General features: G+C 41.5%; 1 protein-coding gene across 1 annotated transcript; it reads right to left on the reverse strand.

Moving 5' to 3' along the window:
• Positions 1-1161: 1161 nt before the first annotated feature.
• prkcg (protein kinase C, gamma) lies at positions 1162-18331 on the reverse strand. Its single transcript, XM_063879212.1, has 17 exons — positions 17936-18331; positions 16703-16937; positions 13052-13083; positions 12846-12928; positions 11777-11888; positions 10843-10971; positions 10585-10741; positions 10026-10227; positions 9369-9566; positions 7304-7477; positions 6929-7020; positions 6408-6470; positions 6108-6246; positions 4966-5046; positions 4669-4776; positions 3660-3800; positions 1162-2810 (listed from the first exon to the last, which is right to left on the reverse strand). The coding sequence occupies exons 2-17, from the start codon at positions 16930-16932 to the stop codon at positions 2649-2651; spliced, it is 2103 nt and encodes a 700-aa protein (XP_063735282.1). The 5' UTR covers positions 16933-16937; positions 17936-18331; the 3' UTR covers positions 1162-2648.
• Between the last annotated feature and the right edge of the window lie 298 nt (positions 18332-18629).

Consider the following 18629-nt stretch of genomic DNA (forward strand, 5'->3'; position numbering starts at 1 on the left):
TAAAGGTTGTGGTGAGGAGTGTAAAATCAGGCAGTCAACATCAGGTAGACATCAAACACACCGAGCAGGATTTATCTTTTCAGAAAAGTGACTTTTCATGTTTTCATTTCTTTACAGTACCTCATTTAAATGTGAAACTGTAGAGTAGAAATGCATCACAGGCGTTAAAAAAGCCTCACATGCCACTACAAAAGCTATCTACAATAATTACAGAAATCAATACGAAAACCATCAGAACATTAAACAAAAGGACATCAGGCTTGTTTTACCTTAAAAAATAGGATGTAATATCTTTAAGATGTATTGAGATCTGGGAAACTTTCACGCTCTCACTGCCTGAACACTACTGAAGAACAAATACTGTACAACAGATCATAATATTATCAGACAAGATAAGACACGATGCTCGAATAAAAAGACAACAGTAGAGAGAAAATGTAAGAGATAACAGGAAAAATAATAAAACAATTCAGACAATATGATTTACAGTAAATGACATAAAACAATGCATTAAAGCATTTACTGTGCAGCACTGACACATGAGACAGACAGAGGAGAGATGGATGGAAGAAAGAAAAAGACAGGGAGGTAGAGAGAGAGATGGCAAGTTGATGAGATTTTAATGTGAAGGTCAACTTGTTATAACTCAGATCTCTATGGGGATATTAGTCCCATCATGATGCTGGAGGGGTTGAGGGGGGCGGGGCCAAAGGGGGGAGGAGGTGGTAGTGTGAGGCTGCTTCAGAAGAGGAGGAGGGAGTGAAAGTGAGATGCCTGAGAGGTGGTTTTGCTGGTTCGACAACTACAGTATCACAGTAAATAGAGAGGTCAGCATCTTGTGTGTGTGTGTGTGTGTGTGTGTGTGTGTGTGTGTGTGTGTGTGTGTGTGTGTGTGTGTGTGTGTGTGTGTGTGTGTGTGTGTGTGTGTGTGTGTGTGTGTGTGTGTGTGTGTGTGTACATGCTTGAGATTGCACTTTTGAGAGTGAGTATGTGTGAAAGTGAGGGAGAGGGAGTGAGCGTGACAGAGAGGCGTGAGGAGGAGACAAAGCGAGATGCATGTTTGTTTCTCAGCAGCTTTGCACAAAATCACACAAAAACACTTCACTTGTTCTTGTTTAATGATTTGTTCATTAAGTTTATTGCAATTTTCTTTTTCCAGCAGATAAAAACAGAAGTTAACTAAACTAACATACATAAATTATTTATTGTTTTTTTTATTGATTAAGAGTATCATCTACTGGGTTGAAGTATTGTGTGTTGTGACATAGCATCTCAACTCACACTGAGGCGATCAGTTGAACTGCTTTGACCCTTTACAGTTCACCACTTTTAATGGGATACACACAACTAATGCAAATCTGTATGATTTCGCTCCCGTGGATGAAAAATGGTTATAATTATCGTTATGCTGACACAAAAGTCATGGAGAAGCTTAAAAGAAAAAGAGATTTCTGTGAGAATTAGCCGGCTGGGTTGTGAGATAAGAGCACTGAAATGGGATTATTAAGCTGTATGTTTGCAGCCACCTGCCCTGCTCAGATAGTGTTTAATGAGAGTACTGCTATTATTTTTCCATGTATTGAACAGTCCCAGAGAGCCTCGCTTTTAATTACGCCTAATCAATGCTTTGAGTACGTCATTACACAGCAAAAAGCTTTATGGTATACACCACAAAAATAATAAAGTCTATCCCGAAAACATCATTAAGAGGCTAATTATCTAATACTGCAAATACTGATTTCAGTGCAGTAGTACGATGTCGTTTTTCGCAATGTGGAGGGGCTCGCTCGAGAACAATAGAATACAATCCTGTGAATAAAAAATGATGCAGCCTAAACTGTGGCAGTGATGTAAGGGCTCCATCTCAGTGATAATAGTGTCAGGCAGAGCGGGCATGAGCTGGGGGGCTGTTGGTCTACGTTAACAGTCACATTGTGCCCAATGTGTTGTTTCAACATTTCAGTGGGTCATCTGTGGTCACCGGTGTGACGTTCAACTGGGAGGTCGGTCCAGGCCAGAACAACCTGACGGAGCTCTTCCACAGGATGCCAGTCTAACAAAACTAAAAAGGCTACTCAGTTTGCATCATAGTCAACACTCACTCACACAGAGTGAGACAGATGTGTATGAAATGCAAAAATAATAAAAAGTGACGGTTTTGCCTGTTTAGCTGCTTTACTAAAACCTGACTGGTAATTGTTTTGTAAATACAGCTTACCAATATACATTTCTAATTTAAGATATGGTAACAGTTTAAAATAAATTGATTGTAAAGTCACACAGTATAGTACTCTATAACTATAGAAAACTAGTGTGTCAAAGCCTTTATTCTAAAAACATGCATGCAAAAGAGTTTCATTTCTACAGAACTCATATACCGAGGGATATGTCTTACAAAAAACTCTAAGAAGGGACTCTACAGGAAAATACTGGCTTATTTGGATTGTTGCAACAGTTTCTGTGACTATCAAGATTTATTACAAACATCAAATACAGTGCATGACTTTAAAGGTGTCTTGGCATTTTCATGTAAACGTCAGAATTTGGATACGAGAGGTGTCTTTGAAAGCCGCTGCTAGATCTCATGTTTAAATCCTTTATTATAAAACTACTATTAAGAGGTTTTAAAAGGTTGGTGGGATCCGTTTTCAAACAGCAGTGAGAGGCGAGGGGGCAAAGTCTGGGTTTTGGAAGGTGAAGTCCTGGAAGTCCTCCTGGTTGATGGCTGCTAATACATCCGGGTCAGAGGGGGTGAGCACTGATGGAGCTGCTGTGAAGAACTTGTCAAAGTTTTCTCCTTTCTTCCCACCCTAATGAAGAAGAGGAGAAGATCAGCACGCTCACATTTATGATTAATGACGATCGTACACACACCCTCATCTTCCTTCTGAAAAAAAGGCATTAGAGAGGCCAAATTATTAAAAGACTCCACCTACGTATCTCTCTTTCTCACCCACATCCTCGTTTTCTCTCCAAGGAGTTCTCTACCACACCTACTGTATGCAGAAAGCTGCTCACGTCTCCTTTCCTGCTCCTTGACAGCAGTTCTGCTGGATGATATGAATCTCATTTGGCTAATGGGCCTGGCCTCTAACCCCTGAGCATACTCAGCTCACTCAAAGCACACCCCACCATTGGCCAGCAGGGACGCAAACTACAGTGTGGCAGGCTAATGATGACATACATTTGCATATGGGAGGTGTAGGTAGGACCCCAAGGTCAGAAGGGTCCTGTCTGTTATGACTAGATTGTCTGTTCCTGAGTGCTCAAAACCCATCTCTAAGAACCAGCAGAGGTGATGAAAGAGAGAAAAAAGAGGGGAATAAGGGGAAAGGGAGGAAGGGACAGGGCCTTTCCAACAGAGATAAGAAGAGGGGATGACATGGCCAAGACAATGAGGATAGCTGAGAGAGAATGCATGCAGAAAAATGAGGGAAAGCGTGGGAGAGGAGACAGATGGAGGCAAGTGACAGCTTAAATTCCCTAAAAGTGTCCTCAGAGAGACAGAGACAGAGATAGAAATTAATGGTAAAGAAGAGCGTTGGAGGTAGGTGGATAGAAAGAAAGAAAGAAAGAAAGAAAGAAGAAAGAAAGAAAGAAAGAAAGAAAGAAAGAAGAAAGAAAGAAAGAAAGAAAGAAAGAAAGAAAGAAAGACTGACAGTTCTTGGTTGGAATGGCGGTGTGATCTCCAGTCTCTCCAGACGGTCCCAGTCAAGCCAGCGGAAGAACGGATGCTCCCTGATTTCCCTCTCTGCATCCAGTCCTCCACCCAGACGCTTGGCAGGGTGCTTCGTCAGGAGCTTAGGAAAGAGTGAAGAAAAATTTCAAATTTTTGAAAGTGAAAAAAGGAAAGACAAATACTGTGGTTATCATGGAATACAATGAGTTGTCTGCTCTGCTTTAGTCAACACCAGCATGCTAAGCCTTAAATATTATTCAAACAAATGTTACATTATGCAATTAAAATAACGTATGCATTTATATAAATTGTGTGTACATTTATTTCCTTTCTTTTTGAGAATTTAAAGAGCAGCTCCATACCGCTGTCCTAAGCAGAAGCCGTAGCCTATTAGCTTAGCTTAGCATTAACCTTTGCAAAGGGGAAGAATCTAGCCTGGCACTGTCAAAAGGTATCAAAATGTGCACATATAAAGTCCCCTAATTAAAATGTGGTATATTGTTTGCTTAATCCAGACAAAACAAACACAAAAGTGCAAAGAAGTGCGAAATCAATGAAGTATTAAAGGATGTGCAGGAGTATTTCAAGGCAACAAGACTTCAAGTAGTCACTGCAACAAGCTAAAAAGTAGGAAAAAAAACATTTTAAACAAACAAAATATAACGTGTTCCTTAATGATCTTTGTAGATGCTAAAAGAAGGATTTTGCTACATCAGACAGAGCCAGGCGGTATTTCTTTTAAGATAATGGCCGCTTCTGGCTCTAGCTTGATATTCAACAGACAGTCATGAACATGAAGTCAATCTTCTCATCCAACTCTACAGACAATTCATCAAATAAGTGTATTTCCCTAAAGTGTTGAACTTTTAAGTAGTCAACCATTTGCATGGCCAAGCTTTACTGTTTTTATTTTTTTTTAAAGTTCTGAATAACATATCCATTTGTACATAATTGACTGTGCTTTGTAAGTTGGAAGAATGGTAACTTACTCCCTTGCAGATAGCGACAGCTTCCCGAGTGAGACTTTTCGGGTATATGACGCTTTGTTCCATGATGGACTGAAACAGCTCCTCCTCATCTATACCATCAAAGGGTGGCTGGAAGGAAAAGATGGGGAGAGAAGAAGAAAGACAGAAAAACCATGAGGACCTGCGAGCAAATTGAAAGCAAATACATTGAAATTAAAGTTCTCTTGAAAGTCTTTTGAAGTGATTACAAAAGGAAAGCACTGGAGGCTTAAGTGTCTGAGCACACAGCTCTCTTGTCAGGATTAAGATGAGTGTTACCTGTCCTGCCAGCATTTCATACAGGAGTACTCCAAACGACCACCAGTCCACTGCTTTGTCATAGGGCTGATATGCCACAATCTGCAAAGGATGGAGAGAACAGGAGAGGAGATAAAGGGGAAGAATGGCAGTGCAGAGATAAGGAAGTCGAAAGAGGACGGGGAGTGAGAGAAAGCGCAGTTGTGGAAGTCGGCTGCTCGGATGATATGCAGCTATCAGAGACAGCCACAGTAAAATAAGCAGGGAGAGAGAGGAAAGTATTAGGGAGGGTAAATGTATGAATGAGCTCAGAAATAATCAACACATGACTTTGGATTTATGTGCTTGTCTGCACGTGTTTGTTGGAGTCTGTGTGTTTGTTTGTTTCACTGGTGTGTGTGCAGGGGGCGGGGGAGTGTACGAGGGAACAATTTCCAGCCCCTGGGGAAATTTATTGTATCTCTTCCAAAATGGCAGATGCAGTTGAATCAATGGGTGTTTACATAAGAGAGTCAATACCCAGAGGTACAATAGAAAGGTTTACAATATCAAAGACGTGCACAACAGTCACATCTTATCTTTCTGAGTCACTTTACCATAAATATATAAACCAAGCATGCCTCTCTTTCTCTGATTTGTATTTGTTTATGGTGACTGAACTTAACACACACATATTTCAAACAATCTGTAAGGCAAACATTAGACAGCATGCTGTCATAATATTTTGCATTTCAAAAGGTTGTCAATTAAACCACCTCCGACTGTTTTGTAGTTAAAACATTTATTATCATCGACAAAATCCTTTTAAAATTAGTTCAGTGTTTTGCAACACTCTCAGGAGAGTTAATCACCTTAAGTCAATTGCGGTAAGAGAAAGGGCAAAACTGGTAAACCAAGGTCTCTGAAGGACAATCGTGAATGTTATTCTCATAGCACAAGCACACACCATGCTAATTGAATCATGTGAAGCTAATTATTCAAAAATGCTGACAAGGTCAGTAAGGACGGAGGAGATGAGAGGAGCTGCAGTGAAGCAGTTCTCAGCAACGCAAAACAGGTCAAGCAGATAAATAGGGGAAGACAGGGGTTAAAAGAGGGTTCCAAGGAGGAGAAAAAGGATTGTTCCAGAGTCAGTCTGGAGCATGAAGTGAGAGCATGTGTACCTCAGGGGCGATGTAGTCTGGAGTGCCACAGAACGTCTGCGTGGTGTCGCCTTGAAACATGCCCTCCCTGCACATCCCGAAGTCAGCTATCTTTATGTGGCCCTCGCTGTCAAGCAGCACATTATCCAGCTTCAGATCCCTGGGAAAGGAGGAGACAGACCACACAGATATTAATCATTTTGATAGATAACATCTTTATAAAAGTCATTAGCTACAAAAGACATGATAAATCTGTGTTACGCCTGTATGACAGTGCCAGGGCCAAACCAGGCCATGTTAGATGAGCAGCACACTCTCTACCTGTAGATGATGCCTTTGCTATGGAGGAAGAACAGGCCGACCGCTATCTCCGCTGCATAAAACCTGGAGGGAGAAGAGACGGGGTCTTACTACTGGGTGCTTTATCTTTCCGAAAATTGGCCAAGGTTTGTCTGCAAGGAGAGAAGGACGGACGGGAGCTCAAGAGGGTGATGAAAGAGAGAGAAACCAAATAAATGATAGGCTGGTAGATGAAGAAAGAGTTGAAAATGAACAACAGGGTAAAAACCGTTTCAGATGATTGATCAAAGATTATTGATTAGATTAACAGCCTTGGGTTGGGAAAATGTAGATGAAAAAATGAGATTAGTGGGAGGAGAAAATAAGGGGAAAGGAAAAGGGCTGGTACTTGAGTTGATGATTTTTTACGAGTCACCAGTTGTAATGAACAAAGCTAAGTGAGGAGTGTGTATGTAAGGGAACAGAGGATAAAAGAAAGGGAGATGGAGATGAGATGAAGAAAATGATTAAAGGTGAAAGAAGGGAGCTATGTGACTACATACGCTGCGTGAGGCTCTTTGAACTTCCCGACGATCTGAATGTGAAACATCAGGTCTCCTCCATTGACGTATTCCATCACATAATACAGACGGTCCTGCAGAAACAAAACACACACGCATATACACACTCTCCATATATAATCCCCTCTTGTCCAAATTAAAAAGCAATCTGTTAAAACCTCCTCCAGGACCAGGGACCTTGTTAAAGAAAGCAAACTAATTATTTTATTTAATAATCGACATTCTCAAGCAGTCTTTACTGAAAAAACTCCTGGGAGGACTACGCAGCCAAAATGTCAGGCAGGTTTATGGACAATTTAATGATGTGGTTCATTTAGGACCTCGTATATCTTTCTACACACACAGACCTACACACACCTCAGTCTGGAAGGCGCAGTACAGCGATGTGAGGAAGTGAGGGCGGGTGGAAAGTGCCAGAACCCTCCTCTCCACCATGGCGCTCTCCGTGTCTTCGTCCTGGAAGAGAACGTCTTTCTTCAACACTTTCACGGCAAACAGACGCTCGCTGCCTCGCTCCTCTGCCAGCAGCACCTGCACAAAGACATAGAGAGGAGCGAAAGTTATTTAAAAACCAAGAATTTTAAAGCAGCGACAGAATGTCTTTTCGTCTGTAAATAAACTCTGAGCTTATTTATAGACAACACTACACCCATTGTGTGCTAAAAAAAACTTTAAAATTCCAAATTCACTTTTTTAAGATTCCTCACCCTTAGCAGTTATGTACTGTACTACCAGCACATAACATTTTTTTTGGTCATTGTGTTATCAGTGGCATGTTGCTCTACTTAGGACTAGTTCTGCTGTTTTAATAAAGATGATGTGCTTTTGAGGCACATTTGCAATATTTTGGGGGTTCCGCTAAACGAGGAATTGTATAAAGTGCTGGTTATTAAAACCTGCAATCACTAGTAGAAATAAAGTAAAATAGTAGAAGAGAAAAAACGTTATCATGTTGCTTTGGCAAGTTCAATACTGTGCAAATGCCCCCCAACACAGTGAAATAACTAGAGACATTTTTAATTAAAGCTGCTCTATGCCAGAAGATTTCAAGACACGTTTATGTAATGAATGAAAAAGCGAAGTGGCTCTGGTGTTTTTATCAGACATTAAAAACACATTCATCTGTGATTTTCTCCCTCCTATTAAATTGGCTGCTAGCGGGTTGCTCTGAGAGCTAATGATACTATACTTTTCTACAATGAGAGCCCATGATCCGGGTTTTACTGTTCAAGGAAAAGATATTGTGAGCACTGGAAAAATGATGACAACAACTCTCTCAAAAATTGTCTGGCTAGTCTGCAGCGCCCGGCTGTAATGGCCACTGGCTACTGGGGAGAAAGGACCTCATTTTACTTTCAAATAGTGATGAGAAAAAGAGAAAATTACCATGGTGTCAATTTTCAGAAATTAATGTGAGTACACACGGGTGCTTACAAAGAAGGATTTATATGTATGTGCGTGTGTGTGTGTGTGTGTGTGTGTGTGTGTGTGTGTGTGTGTGTGTGTGTGTGTGTGTGTGTGTGTGTGTGTGTGTGTGTGTGTGTGTGTGTGTGTGTGTGTGTGCGCGTGTGTGTGTGTCATTGATAAACTGCCAGTCACTAAGAGAAATCCTGTCGTCCTCTGATCTTGTTTCCGGCTCTTCCCCGCTCTCTTAAACTAACTTGCATAAAAATAGGACCTGTCACACTTCTGAATATTACAAATCTTACTAACACAATCGCATGTACTTTTTCCTCTTCTCCGCTCTTGTTATCCCACTTCCTCTTGGTCATTGTGTCACTTTCCGCAGCACAGTAATCCTCCCACTTCCTCTCTATCTGTGTCTCACTATCCCTCACTCAGCAGCCCCGGGGTCTGTCTCTCCTTTTCTTGGGTCGTTTTTTTTTTCGCACATCTTACGTAAGTCGAGTCTATTTCTCATGTCCTCTGTAGACTCTCCACTGACAGTTATGAAACAGCACAGGGGGATTTCAGAGGAAGAAGAAGGACTCAAAACTCCTCTCTCTTCATTATGCCTCATCTACTGGGGAATTAAAGAGAAAATGAAGAGCACAGGCTCCCTTAACATGAACACCTCCTGGAGGACTGTGTGGCATATAGGATGCCAGGCAGCTCGAGCTCACGGCTGCTGACAGAACAAAAGAAGCTAAGGGTTAAATTAATCATTTGGCAGAAGTCAGAGAGACAATGAGCATGTTAGTTAGAAAGTTTTTTTTTCTCCAAAGAAAGAAATTCTTCCCAGGAGCTGCTGTGTGAAATGCCACCTGAAGGTCAACTCCATCAATAGAAGAAAGGATTTAAAGCCAGGAATAATCTTCGTTGATTTCAGCATGATCGACCTCTTTGAAGTCACCTATAGCTTTTGGGTCAGTGGATTCGAGGTGGATAAAAGGACAGTTTGTCTCGTGGCTGCTGTGCTTACCTTGCCAAAGCTGCCTTTTCCCAGCACCATGAGGAAGTTGAAGTCGAGGATGCCCACTTTGACTTTAGCAGGGCCTGGAGCGTGGACTGGTGGGCAGGATGGTACAGGGGCCGAGGATAGGGCCACAGGGAACGTCTCTGACAGCGAGGGGGGGAGAGCATGAGGCAGAGTGGGTAATATGCCATCTGGCTGAGGCTCCTGGAGGATCACAGTGGGAGAATTGAGACATGAATGGTTGGGAGCAGTCTACAACCAAAAAATAACCTACAAACAAACCAAACTCTTTCATACCCCCTAGTTTAGCATCACAGTCAGGCAGAACAACCCTGCACCCTGGTGGAGGCAGAGGGTAACAGGGGGGGGAGTGAACCCTATATAATTTACTATCTAATTATCTAGCTTTAACTACAGGCATAAATCTTACGGTTTTTTTTTTTCTCACATTGAATAGAGAGGGAGAGTTCAAGATCCTGACCCAGTGTGAGCTGTGGCAGCTGTTGTTTATTCTATTGAGCAAATTAGAAGATGATACATGGTAATGGTAAAGACATAAAAGGCATCCTCTCTGGTGAATACAGTTATAAATATGTCTTGTATATCTTCTTCAATATGGGAGACCAAGCGATTTTTACGTTGTTTTGTCCGTAAGCCTCCTACCTGTAGGTCTGGGTCTGGCACAGGGATGTTATAGTACTCCCCTTCATCTTGGGCCAGCAGTTTGAACCAGCCGCTTATGGGACGCCTGAAGATCTCACTCACTCCAAATGACAGCGCTCCCATGAAATCGTTCCTAGACGTGCGGTCCCAGTCCCATACCTCCACAGACAGACGCCTGTCCCACTGGGTACCGCGCACTGAGCTGAAGACAAACACAAAAACTCTAAATCACTGGGGAGAGCTGTGTAAGAAACACACCAGTGCACAAAGACTCAGATTGTTTTTCTCATTTTTCACCTTCATGACATCTTGGCAATTTCCAAATATCAAATTTTCACAGAAACAAGAATAATGCAAACGTAAAGGTAGTTAAACTAGTGATGTAAAATAAGCCATACACTCAGGCACCATCAACCTTACATTTGACACTTTTGTTTTTAAGTGTCCTTTGTTTGACTGAGTAAATGTTATTTCTGGGACATTTTATTTTACTTAAAGAACGTTTTGTCCCAGACCTGTGTATGTTTTCCATCTTAGAATAAAGTTTGTAAGGACTCACAAGGTGAAACTCTCATTCCAGACGGGATTGAGTGTTGAGCGGATGGTCTTTGTCTTCTGTTTGCTGTGGCTCTTCGGGTCTGGAATCAATTTCAGTTTAACATACGGGTCTGACAGGCCGTTTGGATCCATGGGCATCAGGTTACGAGCCTCCCGCACTGAAGAGAAAGTAGAATAATAGAAAGCACGAACAGAGAAATCCTTCATTGCCTGTGTAATCCTACTATTTGTTTTAAAATGATCCAGCTGGTCCTCTCACCTGTGACGAATACATCCTCCTTCTCCCCTCTCACAGTCAGGTGGATCCTCCCCCTCTTCTCTGTGTGGTCTTCACCACAGAGACTGGGAACACTGGTCTCACACCGCCGATGGACGTTCATGTCACAACCTCACAGACAAAGAAACACAAGAATAAACAAAGAGAGGCAGGAAAAACTGACATTAGGCGCCTATGAATAAAACTAGAATGATAAGATGTTTCCTGTTAATCAAACTGAAAAATAAAGGCAAAACATATTTATTTTATACGTTTTATATATGCATATACATCTTGTTTTGTTACTTTAAAAGATCAGTTGTTGCCCTGACTAGTATTTAATTTCCTTGAGATTAAACCTAACCATTAATGCTGCATCTAGTACATACCTAACAACCTTCATCATAACTTTAGAGAAACACTTCAACTGTTTTATTAGCTTACTTGACTAAAGTAAGATGTAAAACTGATACAACTGTCATGAGTTACCTGTATTTATTAGTCTACAGCCATAATCCACTTTATTTTAGCACGAAGCTCTGTCTCAGAGTAGCCAAAAAAAAAGCCTCAATAATTAACTCATTTTAAATAATTTGCCTCAAGGGTACAACAACTGTTAGAGAGGGTTACTGTTTGTATTGGTTTATTTCTTAGCTAGGCAGAATCTCTTCTTGGAGTCTCCAGTGGCTGCAAATCTCCTCATCTAATTTTCTGCAAGAAAGTGAATAAGCATATTTCCAAAAACTACCCGAAACATAAACTTAACAAAGTCAACTTCAAATTTCAGTGGCTAATTTTATCAAGACCAGCTTTATTTCCCCAGCTGGGAGGCTACGAGTAACAAGACTGTGCCTGTGTGAACTTATTCTTATCTCCGCAATATAATAAATACAAGAATGTTCGGATTCATTGCACTGTGATGTGTGGAGGAACTCACTGCTACATTTCATGCCCTGGTGTATCAGGCCGTACAGTAGCGAGCCACAGTGGTCGCAGAAGGTGGGACTGGAGTAAGTCTGGACCTTAAATGTGTGTTGACTTTTCAGGTCCTGCAACACAACAGAAACAATCTGTATTGAGAACATGCACGCAAACACATATACACACAGCGTTACCAAGTACTGAGAACACGCACACATTTACACACATGCATGCACGAGAATGATAAGTGGAGAGATGTTGAGTGGGGTATTCATGGACAAGCCAATTAGATTTCTCCACTGGGAGAGGACATATAAATGAGAGTGCATCTAGGCAAGGCTGTGTGTGTGTGTGTGTTTGTGTGTGTGTGTGTGTGTGTGTGTGTGTGTGTGTGTGTGTGTGTGTGTGTGTGTGTGTGTGTGTGTGTGTGTGTGTGTGTGTGTGTGTACACTGTGCAGAGAGGGATGAATCATTTTTATCTCTCTACAGTTCATCAGAACCCCCCCCCCCACCACCACCAGCACTCTCCACACACCACCTTCTCCCAAACAGTTTTCCCTCTGAGCAGCTATTTAAAATCACCATCACCCTGTTTCTCCTCTGCGTGTGTTCGCTTCACGCTATCATCCTCTAACACACACACACAGTCACACGCAGTCACACACACAGGGTCCCCTTGACCTAATTTCTAAGTATATTTGGCTGGCAGAAAACAAGGCAAATCTCCCTGAAATCCTCAAAATGCCACAGAGAGGAAGACTGAGCAGTCTTTTGCTCTCCCTTTCTCTAATTCCCCCTCTTATCAGCCCCACCGCCTTTATCTCCCCCACTCTCTATCTCCAACTCGCTGCATCTCTGAAGCCTTGTAGGATGACATGACATGAGTGCAGACGTCACAGATGGGACAAGGCTGTGCAATTCGAAGGATGCATGGATTGACGGGTGAGTCATGCACATGTGTTCCTGTCACTGAGTGGATGGTTAAATATGATGATGACGACGGGGTAAATCATGAATAAAGTGCAAAAAAAAAGAGGATGTAAGCTGAAAAGGAAAGTTATATATTTGCCGGCACATCTGCTTACATCTGGTTGTGGGCCCGCCACAGAGCCGGGGCAAGTGAAGGTCACTAATTCATGACATCTTTTGTGGACCACAAAACTGCAAACTAGGGGAAACACAGAAAAAAATATCTCTTCTATAGAAGCAGTCACACTGAGAAAAATTATCTAAAAAGATTTAATACCGTGGAAAGAGACAATAACACTGGATTCATTTTATTTATCTCTACCTTGACATTGGAATCCCTGTTTGCCGATGCCCCTGAGTGAAAAAAGAACATTGATTAAGACTCAAACACAATCTTCCCTTCTCCTCTTTAAGGTGAAATATTTTGCTTCTGAGACTGTCTGCCAGCCTGGAGTATAGATTAAGCTGCCAAGACAGGGGACAAAGGTAATGCGGTTGAATTTTTCCATTCTGTATTAAGACCAACAGACATGCAAGCACAAGTTGAGATCAACTCTTTCTCATAAAAAAAACACAAACAAAGTATTTAAGTTTGAAGTTTGAGTTTCTTTCCGTCTAGGATGCTGCGGACCATGTCAAGTGGTGTCTATCATTGTCTCACACAAACACATACACACTCAAAAATGCACACACACACTCCTCTTGTTTCCAGAACTGCGGTGTTGGCTATTTTCCAGTGTCTCCTTAGAGCTTTAATTGAATAATTAAAGCCATTGATTGACTAAAGAGTCCACTCAGCGGCTTTTCTGATGTGAATCAAGTTTTGATTAGAAGGCAGAAGAACAAGCTCCTCCACAATCATACAGGAGAGGCCCAGGGGTTCATAGGAAACTGACCATAATCACTGATCCAAAATCAGTTCAACATCTTCATATCTGAGTTACAATTATAGATGGGGTTGCAGAGGGTAATCTGATCCTTGCTCAGCATTCAACAGAAGTCTCCGTCTGCAGCAGTCTGCTTTTTGACCAGCAGAGCGCAATAGAGAGCCAGGTATGGATGTGGAGAAAATCAACAGTTTAGCTTGCTGGCCATATATCACAAGGAATTCAATGCATACTAAATTTAATGATGCATTGAAAAACCCATAAAATTTAATATAATAGTTGCCATTAAAAAAAAACACCATAAAAATCCTATAAAACCAACCAGAATATTTAAAAACTGGAAAACTACATCTTTAATTGTGATATTTAAATGTGCATATATTTTTAAGACTAATTAAAATCCATCTTATAAAGGAAAGTAAAACCTGGACCTTTTCTTTGTAAAATGACTTTTCCAGACATTTATGTCAGAGAATATCATTAATGCTAAGTTAAATTAGGCTGCTTTAGTTTCAAAGTCCTGATATTATTATTGCGGCTCCACTGCCACACTGTCCTGCTTTAATGGGATATTTGAATCCATTGAAAGAGTCATTGTTCATTTTAATGTTTGTACCACATGCTTTTCCTACAATGACAAGTCAAAATGCCTGCTGTGAAAGATGCCTGTGGCAGCTGTCTATAGCTAGGTAAATACACCTCGTCTTTTGGTGTAAGGTTTTTACTTATGACCCTGAGAAGAGCCGGACATTGACTCCAAACGGACATTGAATTAAACACCAGTGTCACTTTTTTTCCTTTGTGAACAATATCAATTAGTTCATAATGTAAGGAGCTATACAAGCGACAACCCATTCAATTTTAGGGACTGACTTAATAAACTAGATATTTACATTTCTAAATTAGAACTATCTTTAATTAGTCTTTAATTAATCCACCAATCTCCCCAGGGTCTTTGTCACCCAGGGTGGGAGCTGCTGCTCTGACATCCTGCGTGAAGGAGAAGCTCTCCCCTTTAACTCAGAGCTACGACGAGCAAGACGGTAGCCAGTTTGAGAAATGTCCTGAAAGCTACCCAGAGGCTGTTGGCATGAGCACAGCCCTGCATCCAACATACACTCCCACCATATGTCCAAAATCACACACACACAAACGCATAAGCACAATATACTGCTGTTAACTGGTATTTTTTTCAGCCATTCATTTTTCTTTTCTTTCTTTTATTAATTCTGCAAAACCGCAAATTGTCAGATTGTGTTATCATCTGCATTCAGCTATAAATACTTTGCTGATTAAATGTGATTTAAAAAAAATCCCTGTCCTGTAATCATTGTGTACTTCTTATGAGAAAAACATTAACTTCTTATGAGCAAAACAGAACTTTTTCAGCCTTGTGACAATGCAATTATTCAACTTTCCTAATTTCTATTTCTGTCACGATTTCTCCCATCATTACCACATGGTTTATATCGTGTAAGAAGTAAATTACTTTTTTAAACCCACAAAGGAGGACTAAATGATTCAGTTTATCTGAACAATTGAAAATCAACTAATCTGAAGATAAGCTGTTTTCACTGAACAGTGATGAGTGTAAACTCCAGCAGTCTATAAAATATTTACTGATCTAGCGGTACGTTGAGCAACTATAACACCTAATTACTACTTACATATACAAACTGTATGCCAACACTGCAAAACAAATACCATTGTAATTAGTTCTGTTAATGCCCTAGTTCATTTCATTGCTGTCCTCTTACAGCACTTTCTTTTTCAGAACATTTAAATAATTGTTGATAAAGCATTTTATTTTTTCATGAATTTCAAATTGAAGGTGTATCCACTGTTTTGGTAGTTCAGTTTAATCTCCACAAAGAGCACTACTCTGCCTGTAATATAGTTTCATAGGGTTTATGTGGCAGTGGAAGAGCTTTCGAAAGACTAAAATATAATGCTAATGATGGTGGTATGGTGGTACCATGGGTGTATGAAGAGAACCTGATACAGCATTGGAAGCTGATTCATATTAAAGCTGCTGATGAGCACATGAAGCCAGATGGTTCATCTTCCAGGTATAAAAAATCCTGATCTTCCGAATATCTTATGCATATTCTTAAACCCTGCACACCGGAGGCTAGGCCTTGGCTGATTTATATGACCAGAAGACGGGAATAACTCTGGATCCTACTGTTAGAACATTTTAGGACCTTTAGGACCTTACGAATTAAATGAGGGTTTTACAAGTGTTCATACTCGGAAGCTGATTAAACATTAACTATCAAATCTTATATCCAGACTTTTATTTACCAATGAAAGTTGATTTGTCCCGTTGTCATCATGTGATAGACCTCAAAGTTGTTATTTAACAGTTTGGCCATAACAAAAATTGGCTATTTAACAAGGCTCTCTTCCTGGAGGGCTTGGACAGGACCTAATGAAAGTAGAAACTGAGTTGCATTATAGGAATGTATGGAGCTTTGTTCTTATACTAGAGAGTAAAAGTCAGAATATCTTAGTGAGTTCTGTATATTCTTGTTTTATCCTGTACCTTGTGATTTCCACAACTTTATTGAAGTGATACATCAAAGAGGGCCCCTTCAGGATCTGAGTAATTCCTACTTTACTGCTGCCTGTGAGTGTGTTTGTACATTTTTGCATGTACTGTTACTCTGTGTGCAGGCATTCATACTGAGAAGGAAAGCTCTTTCCTAATTAAATGTGTACTTGTGTGTGTATATATATATATGCCTGCATGCGTAACTCCTGTGTTGTGTAGGCTGCAGTGTGGAGATGAGGTTATGTTTCAGATCAGGTCAGTGTGGCTACACAGTGTAGGTTGTTTCTCCAGTATGCAGCTGGATTTGGTGAAAGAGAGAAAGTGCGAGGAAAGTCAGAGTCAGAAGGAGTAGTGGGATGCCTGAGGAGGCAGCTTATGAACTTCCAAGTTGCTCTCTGTGTAAATGTGTGTGAGTGTCTGTGTGTGTGTGTGTGTGTGTGTGTGTGTGTGTGTGTGTGTGTGTGTGTGTGTGTGTGTGTGTGTGTGTGTGTGTGTGTGTGTGTGTGTGTGTGTGTGTGTGTGTGTGTGTTACCAGATGAAGTCGGTGCAGTGGCTACAGAAGGTGGGCTGTTTGAAGAAGCGGGCCGTGAACTGGTGGTCTTTCACCTCCACAATCCTCTTGTGTTTGAGCGCTCCCTTTCTCTGGAACACAGGCACTCTTGGTGGAGGGGAGAGAGGCGAGGGCAGCGGGGAGGTCGTCGATGTAGGGGAGGCCAGCGTCAGCGGGGAGAGGGATGGGGAAGGGGAGACCGGGGTCGACATGATGCCTGGAGGGTACGGTGCAAAAAAAGGACAGAAGGAGGGAGAGGGGGAGAATTGTTGATGAGTGTCAGTAAGGAACGTACTGAATTGTACAGGCGAAAGACCTTGAACATCAGAGAGGGAGGAGTGGAGGAAGCAAGGATAGGGAGGAAGAGCGGGAGGAAAGTGTAATGGGTCATAGAGTTGTATTAATGGCACATGGGACGGAGCCAGCAGTGAAGGACTGACGTGAAGGAGAGAAAGATCGAGAACTGTCCAAAGTGCAGAATAAGATAGAGGGAGCTCAGGGAAAGCGGCAGGAGCGAGAGGGACGGAGAAAAAAAGAGGTATAATGGTGGAGGCATGGAGGTTAATTCACACACGGAGACAGAACTCTCCTAAGAGACTCCGAGACGCTAAACGATTAGAGCGGCTCGCTGTGTGTCCCACATACCACCAGTCCATACCAACATCTCCCTCTCGCTGTACCCCCTATATCTCCATTCCCCTGGCAGCTATGACTACCCACCCCACCCTCTGGTCGTCATGTTAACTGTACCTCCTGTTGCCATGTCAACAACACCCCCACCACCTGCTCCAATATTAGAGCCTGAATTCTATCTCGACTTCCTGCCTGGCCTTATTAGCAATTAGTCCCATTTCTGAAATAAAGTTTGGACCAGAATAAAATGTGAATGTCTATAGGGGATAAGATACGCTTGGAAAAGTGCACAACGGCAAGTATTAGCTGGAGATATTGTGGTGCAAGAGTTGCACGCTACTAAATGATAAATGAATCACCAACAGTTTTAATGAATAAATAAAAAAGCCCATAGCAAAAACTAAACCCATACCACGATGAAAGGATGGTGTTTCACCATAGCAGTAGAAGCAAATCAATCAAAAGGGTGAAAGAGGAGAATTGTAAAACAAATATCCAGTGCTCAAAAATTAGCAAAATGACAAGAAGAAAAATATTTTCTGGAAATGTGCACATATGGAGAAGATAACAGAGACACAATACCTGGAGATTTGTGGTAGTTTTAGAGGAAAGGCAGCTTCCTTCTCTTCCTCTCTCCCTTTTTTCTCCTCACTTCAAAAGAAATGGTAAGGCGTCCCACCTGTAGCTGGTAACCTCAAAAAAAAAAAGAAAAATACAGGAAAGAAAATACCAAAAAGCAATACTTTGGCTAGAAGAAAGAAATCAACCAGGAAAAAAAAGAAAATCCGGTTACAACAAAAAGCGAAAGCAACAAGCGTTTCAGGAGATTCAAGCTCTCTAGGAACCAAAGATAGAAGAGTGAAGTGATATATATCCGTTAACCCAGAGGCAGGGTGAGGAGGAGGACGAGATAGAGAGGTGGTATTCTCTTTCCAAGATTGATTCTGTTTAACTAAGAAGAGGACAAGAGATGGAGAGAGTAAGAGTAAGAGAGAGAGAGAGCGAGAAGAAATATTGAGGGGAACAGGCAGCGAATCATTTTGAAATCTGGGTTACTTCTCTCAGGAGAGGGTGAGGGAGTTAGAGGAAGGAGGACGGATGACAGAAGCTGCCATTTTGCCCCCGCCAATACAGTATGGACACGGGAAAGCCAACTGTCTCTCACTTCCTCTCGTGCCAGACGGGAGGGAGGAAAAGAAGAGGAGAGAGAGAGAGAGAGAGAGAGAGAGAGAGAGAGAGAGAAAGAAAAAGAAAGAGAGAGAGAGAGAGAGAGTAT

Source organism: Eleginops maclovinus, chromosome 3 (assembly GCF_036324505.1).
Source record: "Eleginops maclovinus isolate JMC-PN-2008 ecotype Puerto Natales chromosome 3, JC_Emac_rtc_rv5, whole genome shotgun sequence".
Classification (NCBI taxonomy): Eukaryota; Metazoa; Chordata; class Actinopteri; order Perciformes; family Eleginopidae; genus Eleginops; species Eleginops maclovinus.